Consider the following 11,600-nt stretch of genomic DNA (forward strand, 5'->3'; position numbering starts at 1 on the left):
TCTCTTGTTATTGTGTCATAAATCATGTCTGCTACAAACGCTTCTCAGAATATTGTATCCAATTAATAAAGTAATTCTACATTCTATTTTATTGGGGGCAGGGGGATGGCATATCCAGCAGTGCTCTACCCTTACTCCTGGTTCTGAAAGTGGTTTAAGAGCTACTCCTGGCAGGGGTCAGGAAAATCTCATGGGGTGCTGGGAATTGAATCCTGGTCTGCCTCATTCAACTCAAGCACTCTACTAGCTGTCTTATTCTTATATTTCTTTAACTTTTTACCCTTTATACCTCTTTTGAAATGTTCCCACCTGTTAAGTATAGATACCAAAAAGAGATACATGCATGTGTGTATAAATATATCAGATATAATATACTATTATATAAATTATATATATTTAAACCACCCAATTGTAAGCAACTGATTGATTTATAAGAACTCAGGCATGTTTGACTTATTCACTCAACAGAACAGACTTATTTGGTATTCGAGCATTTTTCTTTTTTTTCTTACTTTCTCTTTCTCTTTCTTTCTTTCTCTCTCTCTTTTTTTCTTTCTTTCTTTCTTTTCTTTCTCTCTTTCTCTCTTCCTTCCTTCCTTCCTTCCTTCCTTCCTTCCTTCCTTCCTTCCTTCCTTCCTTCCTTCCTTCCTTCCTTCCTTTCTTTCTTTCTTTCTTTCTTTCTTTCTTTCTTTCTTTCTTTCTTTCTTTCTTTCTTTCCTTTCTTTCCTTCCTTTCTTTTCTTTCTCTTTCTTCCTTTCTTTTCTTTCTTTCTTCCTTTCTCTTTCTTTCTTTCTTTCTTTCTTTCTTTCTTTCTTTCTTTCTTTCTTTCTTTCTTTCTTTCTTTCTTTCTTTCTTTCTTTCTTTCTTCCTTCCTTTCTTTCTTTCTTTTCTTTTTCTCTTACATATCTGGTGTTCTCAGCAATTGGAGCTTTGAAATTCAGTTAAGAAAAAGCAGAACTTTATTAGGATCACAGTTTTATCTTAAAATTCTGCAGCACTCTCTTTTACTTTAGTTACATTCAAAGCTGTGACATCACTACAAGAATGTTCAGACCTGACCCTGTAATTTCTCCCACTCTCCTTCCTCTCACTCTATTTGAATGAACTTTTGGTTCCTAGAGGAAACTCATCAATTCAGTGTTTAAAAGTGGCCTTAAGTTTCCCTGAAATGTGCCTCCCTTTACTCCAGTATGTGTACATATATCCCACCTGCCCCCTCAGCAGTTAACTTTTCAAGTTATATCTCACACACCCCTTCTCAGAGCACATTTTCCCGGCCCCCTTCATGTAGTTTTTTGATCATCCTGTTAGTTATTCTCTATACCAGAAACCCCCCATTTGTGTTCTGACATTTCTCAGTCCTGTATGAATTCTGGTGTGTTTGGCTTTGGTCATCACATTCACTAACTCTCAGCTTCAGGCTGGACTGGACTTGTCTGCTTTGTCGTCTCAGAACCCCCAGAGGAGGGCCAGGTCAGCTGGAAGGATGTCCAGAGAGAAGTACTGGAAGGTTCAGGAGCTGCAGGGCTGTAGGGTGGGAAGTGGGGTGTCGGGAGGAGAGGGAGTTCTGAGGCTGCATCTTCCAGGAGGAGGAGGTGATGGGAGACCCTCCAGTTCAGGCTTCCTGGCCTCGCGCAAGTTCCAAATGCCAGGAGCAGAGGAATTTCCCCTGACCCTTGGTCTTCTTCTGCAGCAGGCGCAAGGTAGTTGAATTCCTGGAGCATGCAGTTTTGGGGTGCTGGTGAATTCAGTCATGGTGGTGCTACTGTCCCACCCGCACCCGGGCCCCTGGCATTGGGGGACGCCCCTGTCCGTCTTTCCCTAGGCTCCGTCCACACCCTGTCTTTCTGTCCCTGCAGCACATTTCCTGTTTCTGAGAAAGTCTTGAGTGTTATTTCTCAGTGGAGTGGAGTAGGTGTGGGTCCTGGAGAGATGTTTCTATAACAGTGGAGTTTCTGCGCTGAGAGTTAGTGAAAGTGAGCGTGAAGAACAAAAGCCAAACACACCAGAACTGATACAGGAACTAAACTGGGTGGGAGTGGGGTGGGGGTTCTGGTACAGAGAACAGGATGATCAAAATTACATGAGAGGGGCATAGAAGTAGAGAGCTATGTTCTGAGGAGTGACATGTAAGATGTGAATGGAAAGGTTAATTGCTGAGGGGGCAGGTGGGACATGTGTACACATACCGGGGTAAAGGGAGGCACATTTCAGGGAAACATAGGCCCATGTTTAAACACTGAATTGATGAGCATCCTCCAGGAACCAAAGGTGGTTTTATGTCCCACTAAAATGTATTTCCCTTTACCTCAATATGTGTGCACACATCCCACCAGTCCCCTCATCATTAAACCTGTCCAGTCACATCTTACATGGCGCTCCTCAGAGAACAGTCACGCAATTTTGGTCATTGCGCGTCTCAGTAACAGAACTCCCCCATTTTTGTTCTGACATTTCTCAGTCCTGTAAAAGTTCTTGTGTGTTTGGTGTTTGTTCACCACATTCACGAACTCTCAGCTTCAGCTGGACTGGATTGATCTGTCTTGTCTCCTCAGATCCCACAGAGGAGGCCCATGTCAGCAGGGAGGATGTTCAGACAGAAAGTGCCAGAGGGTTTCAGGAGCTGTAGGTCTGTGGGGTGAGAGGAGCGGGGTGAGTCCTGAGGTGTTCCAGGAGGTGAGGGGGGACTCTCCAAATCAGGCCTCCTGTTCTCAGGACCAGTAGGAGACAGAGCAAGTCCCAAATGACAGGATCAGAGGAATTTCCCCTGTCCATGGGTGTCCCTCTTGCATCAGGTAAATGACAGCTAAACTCTTGGAACATGGAAAATTGTGAAGGAAGACTCAGTCAGGGGTGTGCTGCTGTCCCTCCAGGGCCTTGGCTGCTGGATTAGGGGGGGTGCCCCCACCAGTCTCTCCCCAGGCCAGGCCCTTACCCAGCGCTCCTGTCCCCACAGTGAGTTTCCACTATCAGATAAAGCATGAGTGTCATTTCTCCAATGGGACGGAGCGAGTGCGCTACCTGGAAAGATACTTCTATAACCGAGAGGAGTTCGTGCGCTTCGACAGTGACTTGGGCAAGTTCCAGGCGGTGACTGAGCTGGGGCAGCAAAACGCTGAATCCTGGAATCAACAGAAGGACACCGTCGAGTATAAGTGGGCCGCAGTGCGCAGGTTCTGCAAACACAACTACAAGGTCGGGGAGAGCTTCACTGTGCAGCGGAGAGGTGAGCACGGGGTGTGTGTGTGTGTGTGTGTGTGTGTGTGTGTGTGTGTGTGTGTGTGTGTGTGTGTGTGTAAGAGAGACAGAGAAGAGAGAGAGAGAGAGAGGGAGAGACAAAGAGAGAGACAGGGAGAGAGAGAGAGCAATTAAGACACAGCCCTTAAATACTGGCTGAGCTGACATCACCCTGTGCTGTGGAGGAGATAGTGACCGTGTCCCTGTGCAATGAGACAGAAGCGTGTGTGGGGATGTGGTGAGGTGGAACTAGGAGACTATGTGTGAGGTGAGAGCATGGTCTGGGAGAGTGGGGAGGGGTTGTCGAGAGTTCTTGGTTGTCCCTGTGGGAAGATAAAGGTGTGAGTGTGGGGTTTCTGGGTGACAGTACTGGGTTCTTGAGGCAAGTCAGTGGGTGACAAAGACATGGGGAAGGACAGTTGGGGAAATTATGGTTGTATAAAGATTTCAGGAAGTTTCTGAGGGTGTAAATGAGGAGAATGTGGTGGAAAATCACTCCTCCCTTCCTCAGCTTTCAGTTCGGAAAGCTTTCAGCTTTCAGTGGGATGTTTGTGGGAATCAGTTTTTCACGGAGGAAAATCTCAGGATTTTTGAGGGTTGGGGGACGTCCTTCAGGTGCTTCCTGGTCTTTTCAAGTATCCTTCCAGTCCAAGTTTCATGCCCTTTTGGTGTTTATGCTCTTCACCTTGGTGAAGTGATAATGAAAGGAGCTATTTAAGCTACAATTGTGTGTCCAAAGATCCTGCTGTTACTATTTTCACAAAGCTGATCCTGTTTAGGTGAAGATCATTCCTTTTACACTTTTAACAATTTGTCTCACATTCTCTTTGGTTTAATCTTTTTCATTCAATGTTGCTAAACCATGGTTAAAACTTTTTTTTTTTCATTTGTCTTCTGGACTCACCATTCAATGCTGGATGGTGCCAGGTCTACTCTGGCATTGTGGGTAACTTCCAGAATAAACCACAGTATCAGGGAATGACTCCGGGCCTTCAATATGCAAAGCAAGAATTCATCCCATTCTGTTAAGACTCCAGTCCCATATTTATAAAGAAATGTGTCTTTTCTTTATAAAAGAAAATAAAATCCAATTATAAGTTTTGTAAATTTTCCCAAATATTTATTTTCTAATTTTTACTGCTCTAAAAACAATCTGCTTTATCACCTCCAGGGTTCTAGTGTTTGCCAAGTGATTTTATAATTTTTCTACACAGAGAGACATCTTTGCTGACTTTTAACTTAGGACTTTCTCCAGCTTGTGAACTATCTTCTGTCTTTGCATATTACTATGGTATTAAAGCATGTCTATTATTATTACAGAATTTAAAGTTTTTAAATGAAGGTTACTACAAAATTACTAACCATTATTAACCATCTTAAATCTTTGGTTTTGTGGACTACTTAAAGTCCCCTCCCTCCACTGCCTCTTTTCTCTCCTTCTTGAAAAAGATGCTTTGTTTATTAATATTAATGTTATCAGGAACTTTCTGAGGAACAAATTAGGTAAGTATATATGGTGAGTCCCTGGCCTTGCTCTGACCTCAAATTTCAGCTTAAGATAGATAGATAGATGATAGATAGATAGATAGATAGATAGATAGATAGATAGATAGATAGATAGATAGATAGATAGACTTCTCTGGGCCCACTTCTGGTGTGGTTCAATGACCCATATTGGTGCAGGAAATTTTACTTGGATTAACCATCTGCAAAGCAGTACCCTACCCTCTCAGACCACAAATTCCTTTTAGTGAGTGCCTCTACTTGTTTTTTCCTTCTCCATCAGGACTCTTATCTTCTGCCAGAATCACCTATTGAAGATAGAAAATTGCCTGGATTTTTCTCTTTCTCAGAATAGAACCATTTGTGCGGTTCTTAGGTCTGAGTCTAGGGTAAACTATACGCAGGCATGGTCTAAATACCACCTTCCCTCTTTTTCTTACAAGCTTAGTTCAGTATAAAGTGTGATGATTATTAGAGCTACAGTGTAGCAGTGATACTCTGCTCCTCCTTCTAAGTATTAAGATGAATGCATGATGCTATTGTTTTTAGATATTTGTGCTTTTCCTTCCTATGACTAATTTTATTGTTATTTTGATTTTGTTTTGTATTTCAATTGTGCTATGTTGCAACTACCTACAGACTTTCATATTTTTCCTCCTATCTTATTTATTGCTAGCCCTCATGAATATTCCATTATACTATACTTATACTATAAAAATGTTAGCTTATTTGTGGCTTTCTTTGATTAACTTATTTGCTTTCATGTTATATTTAATATAATGCATTTACATAGAATTATACATTACATAAATATAATAGGATGCTGTAATATACATTCTATAATTATACTATCCACATTTTGTGAGTAGAACATGATAACTGAATATGTATAAGCCTCACTGAATCCATTATCAGTGTTTAGTGCCATTGTCAAGACAAGAATAAACCCCTTCACTCTTTCCTCTTTGCACTCCCCCTCTGGTAACCATTGTATTTTTCATAAAGATGATGGGTTGTTTTTGCTGTCATTTTAAACATGGATTTGGCTATTCATTTATTCAGTAATTTATATATTTCCTCTGCCCCACAGCCATATGAAAGTGTGCTCATGGAATTTTTCTGATTATCTGCTCAAGGTTTAACTCCTGACAGTGCTAAGGGGGACCGTTTATGGTTGTGATAAGCACCTTATCACTGGCCTATTTCTATGGCCCCATGTTTGTAATTTATTGCCCACATATAAAAAAACTGGTTTCGTTTTTTTTTACTACTTTTGCTTAGCACATTACCTAAAGTTTCAATCATATCACAAATAAAAACGTTTTAATTACTTTATTGATAAATAGTATTCTGTTGAGTTTCTTTACCAAATTTTCTTATCCAATAATCTTACAATGAGAATTTAAGTTATTTCCATATTGTCACCTCCATACTACTTTCTATTAAAACTGCACCATTCTAATTTTTCCACCACCAATTTTTGCTGTTTTCAATCTTTTTGATATAGCTCATTCTTACTAGTGTGAGATCATATATCTTGGTGAATTGCCATTTGCTAATTTTCTGGGTATTATGATAGTCTCAATTTTTGTTTTTAAATGTTGTATATTAATCACAGGATAGTTTGTTCCATGTCCTTAAAAATGCCATTGGCATTTTGATAAGGGTTTTGTTGACTCAATAAATCACTTCAAGATGATCATTTTTTGCAATATTTCTATTTCCTTGTCATGAACTTAGGCTCTTCCCACTTATTTGTGCTCTTTATAATTTACACTAGGGTCAAGAGATAGGATAGGGGTTAAAGCATCTGTTTTTCACGTTGTTAATTCCAGTTCCATGCCCAGCATTCTATTTGGTCCCCCAAATACACCTGGAGTGAGCCCTGAGCACAGAGCCAGGCAGAAGCTCTGGACACTGCTGGGAATGAACTAAAAGAAAAAAATTAAAAAGTCACTGTCACTGTCATCCAATTGCTTATCGTGCTTGAGCGGGCACCAGTAATGTCTCCATTTTTGAGACTTGTTGTTACTGTTTTTGGCATATCGAATACGCCATGGGTAGCTTGCAAGGCTCTGCTGTGCAGGTGAGATACTTTTGGTAGCTTGCCAGGCTCTCCAAGAGGGGCGGAGTAATCGAACCTGGGTGGGCCTCGTGCAAGGCAAATGCTCTACTGCTGTGCTATCACTCCAGCCCTTTAAAAGTACAAAAAAAAACCACACAGTTTACCAGTGTGGTTTGAGGACCCGCATGGAATGGGAGATGCACGCCTCTGTTGCAAACCACAACACCCAAAAGGATATAGAGAACTAAAGGGAATGCCCTGCCACAGAGGTGGGGTGGGGTGGGGGGGGAGGGATACTGGGAACACTGGTGGAGGTGACTGGGCACTGGTGGAGGGATATAAACAAAATGCAAACATGAAAGTTCATAAGTTTGTAACTGTAACTCATGGTGATTCACTAATAAAATAAATTTTTTAAAAAGTACAAAAATTTTTAATAACATCATACACTTTTCAGTGTAGTTTCTTTTAGTTTCTTTGCTAAATATTATCCCAGGAATTTTATCCTTTTTGATAAGATTGTAAATGGGAGTGTTTTATTCCTGTTTACTCATCGATTATGGAACTATTGCAGATTTTTAGCATTGATTTTGTATCCTCCCAGTTTACTGTATTTACGAACTATCTTAGCATATTTTTTCCTGAAGGACTCTACCTGCAAAAGGCGATACTTTTATTTTTTTATTTTTATTTTTTTTTTGCTTTTTGGGTCACACCCAGCGATGCTCAGGGGTCACTCCTGGCTCTGCACTCAGGAATTACCCCTGGCTGTGCTCAGGGGACCATATGGGATGCTGGGAATCGAACCCGGGTCGGCCGCATGCAAGGCGAACGCCCTACCCGCTGTGCTATCACTCCAGCCCCAATGGCGATACTTTTAATACTTCTTTTTTTATCTTGGATTTCTGCTCCATTTACTCTTGCCTAATTGATTGAGGATTTCCAAAGCCATTACTAATGGTAATTGGTGAGAGTGAACATCTTTGTCCGCTTCATGATCTTAAGGAAAACTTTATGTTTCCACGTTGAGTATGATATTGTCTTTGGGTTTGACGTTTATGGACTTTATTATGTTGGAGCATGTTTCTTCTATTTATACTTTGTTGAGTGTTTTGTTAAAATCTACTACTCCTCCCCAGAACCAATTCATTCACTATTTTTTGTGGACAGGTATCCACTGTATTTGAAACATATTTTCACTTGAAGAAAATTAGGGAAGTTAAAACTGAGATTTGAAAGAGAAATTCCAAGTTTTGCTTTACATTCTGTTAGTCCTCACATAGCAATAGAAGGTAAGTATTAAAGACCACTTAGAAAGTAACGATGAACATAAAAGAATTAAGCATCTCTTTCATAGTCAATAAGACATAGATCCTCACTCTGAATCAGGCACCTTGATTCCTGAAATCACACCCTAATTAATATGCTATATCTCCCTCTATCAAGAAGGCAGACTGGAAGAGCTGAGGAGGTTATGTGGGAAAACACAGGAACATCGGTTTAGGGAAATGACACTGGTGGTGGGATCACTGTTGAAGTATTATATATCTTAAACTCAATGATGAATAATTCTACAAATTATGACGATTTAATAAAAAATTAAATGAAAAATGCACTATGGTCCAAAATATTTGTGAACACCATAACTCCACAGTGAATCAAAGAAGAAGAAGAAAAGAAAAGAAAGCAGTGCACAAGTGTCCACAGCCTTGCTCAAATCCAATGGACTAATACTGTAAAGATTGGGTTCAAGACACAAAACATTGTCTTCTGATATGCCACCTTGGGACCAAATTTGAGTGATTCTTACCTGTGATTGATTCTGTTCTATTAGACAGTAAAAGAACTGCCAATAAAATAAACTTATTTTTTCCCTGTTCACTTTTCCATCCTAGTTGAGCCTCTGGTGACCGTGTTTCCTTCAAAGACGCAGTCCCTGCAGCACCACAACCTCCTGGTCTGCTCTGTGAATGGTTTCTATCCGGGTCACATTGAAATCAGGTGGTTCCGGAATGGCCAGGAAGAGAAGGCAGGGGTTGTCTCCACAGGTCTCGTTCCTAATGGAGACTGGACGTTCCAGACCCAGGTGATGCTTGAATCAGTCCCTCAGAGTGGAGACATCTACAGCTGCCAAGTGGAGCACCCAAGCCTCCAGAGCCCCATCACAGTAGAATGGAGTGAGTAGATTTCTGATCTCAGAAGTGTCTCTCATCCACCAATAGAGGGGCCTTCACTCATCCCTGAGTGTCACATTTCCCACTCCCCACACACTTTTTCATTTCTCCTGTGTTCCCCTTATCTTCAGCACATCTATTCTGGTTGACACTGTGATGCTGTGATAGAGATTCTCTGATAGTTTATAATGACACGTGGAAGCCATAGCACAGAGGGTTGGGTGTTTGCCTTGCACGCAGCCGACCCAGCTTCGATTCCTCCATCCCTCTTGGAGAGCCCAGCAAGGTACCAAGAGTATCTCACCTGCGGCAGAGCCTGGCAAGCTATCCATGGTGTATTTGATATGCCCCCCCCCCAAAAAAAAATTAACAACAAGTCTCACAATGGAGACATTAATGGTGCTGGCTCGAGCAAATTGATGAACAATGGGAAGACAGTGCTAAGGTCAATTTTTCCATTGCAGAGGACAGGTTGTTCTAATTTTGACTTTTCATGTCACTAAATGTTATGGCCATCCTTTGAGTTTGGCTATAAATCAGTCCTCTACTTCCAGCTGAAGCAATTTTGATGCTTCTGCTTGAATTTTCACTTTGGCTTCAGAAAATCATATCCTCTACAATATAATAATCTTCCAAGAATGGAGCCTAATCTCACCTTTGCCCTTTGTTACTTCTGTCATCTTGGATCAGCTAACATCCTTGATTCCCAGGGTCTCATCATCAGCTGTAGATGTGGTGCCCTTAGGTCAGGGTTATAACACCTACAATGAGTTTAATACCTGAATCTTGTTACTTCTCCGTGGGATTTTTCAGTTTCTTTTCTAGAAATGGTCAGTTATTCTAGTTCTTTCAGTTTAACTTTTACCTTTTTCAAAGCTCCTAATCTCAGAATGTAAGTTATAAACATTGTGTTTGATCTATCCCTCCCTCCACCAGTGCACATTCCCCCCCACCACCAATATCCCCGGTATACCCCCCTCTCTCACACCCTCCCCCTGCCGCCATGCCAGACAATATTCCCCATACTCTCTCTCTAGTTTTGGGCATTATGGCTTGCAACACAGACACTGAGAGGTCATCATGTTTGTTCCATGATGCATCTCCCATTCCGACTGATTCCTCCAGCCATCATTTTCTCAGTGATCCCTTCTCTGTTCCATCTCTCTTCTCCCCTCCGCTCATGAAGCAGTCTTCCAGCTACGGGGCATTACTAAAATTCTTTTTGTTTCTCAGGGGCTGAAAGTGAATTTGCTCTGAGCAAAATACTGAGTGGAATTGGGGGCTTTGTTCTGGGCCTACTCTTCCTTGGCGTAGGCCTGTTGGTCAACTACAAGAGTCAGAAAGGTAAGGGACTTTGTAGCTCAGACAGCAGTTCCCTCCATTAGACTTTGATAAGAAAAGAAACATTATTTTATTATTAAATAAATAATGTTCACAAGATCTCAGGCTATCATCCTGGGGATAATTCAGGAAGAGACACTAAAATTTCTGAAGTTACTTCAAATTTTTGTGACAGAAACTTCGTGTTATATACTCTCAGTCTCTATTCTGTAGCATTAGTAGCAAAGTTGTTGTGTAAGTTAAGTCTCAGGAGAAAGAGTAGTCTGAGTCCAAGAATCTTTTGTTTGGCTAAAGATTTGGATCCATATCTTCTCAGTATATGTATCTTTTTCTCTTTTTTCCAGGACACTCAGGACTTCAGCCAACAACTAATCTTTAGCCCTGTTTTAGAGTTGTACTCAGTTTCTGTTGTTTTTTTTTTTTTTTCTTTTTGGGTCATACCTGGCGATGCACAGGGGTTACTCCTGGCTCATGCACTCAGGAATTACCCCTGGCGGTGCTCAGGGGACCGTATGGGATGCTGGGAATCGAACCCGGGTCGGCCATGTGCAAGGCAAACGCCCTACCCGCTGTGCTATTGCTCCAGCCCCAGTTTCTCCAGTACATATAGATGTTGTAAAAAGACCAAAGTATTAGGATAGACTTCGGATCTGACAACTCTGACAAATGATAAGGAAGTTTTGTAAATGGAGAGGACACTATGACACATTGTGGAAGACCTGCTTTGTAAAGAAGTGGTTTGTTTTGTTTTTATAAATCAGGGTGTCCTGATTTTCACCGGTAGAGCTGCAATATTAGGTCTTCAGAAAAGTTTGAAAGCTGCTTGTAGAGTTAAATATGAATACAACACTCACCTTTCTTCTGCAGGACTCCTAAGCTGAGATGAAGATGTTCACACTCTCCCTGCTTCTTCATAATATGAAAAGTTTCTTGCCTTGTTCTTATCCTTCCTTAAGAACATGCCTTATCCAATCAAAGTGGTAGCCATCTCTATAGACTGAACTAAGCCATATCCCCACGCCAGCTGAGAAGAAATTTCCTTTTTTCTCGGGAAGAAACGCGGCGTGGTGTTAACCATAGTATGATGTCCATTAAGCTGACACGGACCTGGAGGCGTGGGAATGGGATACAAGGGAATAAATTATTATGTACTTGGAACAGCGGAATCTCGAGCCAGGGCCGATACCAGTGTATTACTTATGGTTCCAGAAACTGCTTGCAGACATTCTACCAGACTATCAACTAAGCCAGAGCCCCACGCCTGCTGATGACGGGAAATA

The 11,600-nt window shown here is 41.4% G+C and overlaps 1 protein-coding gene across 1 annotated transcript; it reads left to right on the plus strand.

The window, feature by feature from the left end:
• The first annotated feature begins 1,486 nt into the window (after positions 1-1,486).
• On the plus strand, positions 1,487-10,699 carry LOC101540504 (H-2 class II histocompatibility antigen, E-S beta chain-like). Its single transcript, XM_055124332.1, has 5 exons — positions 1,487-1,703; positions 2,957-3,226; positions 8,701-8,982; positions 10,213-10,323; positions 10,665-10,699. The coding sequence occupies exons 1-5, from the start codon at positions 1,487-1,489 to the stop codon at positions 10,697-10,699; spliced, it is 915 nt and encodes a 304-aa protein (XP_054980307.1).
• Positions 10,700-11,600: the final 901 nt, after the last annotated feature.

Source organism: Sorex araneus, chromosome 2 (genome assembly GCF_027595985.1).
Source record: "Sorex araneus isolate mSorAra2 chromosome 2, mSorAra2.pri, whole genome shotgun sequence".
NCBI lineage: Eukaryota > Metazoa > Chordata > Mammalia > Eulipotyphla > Soricidae > Sorex > Sorex araneus.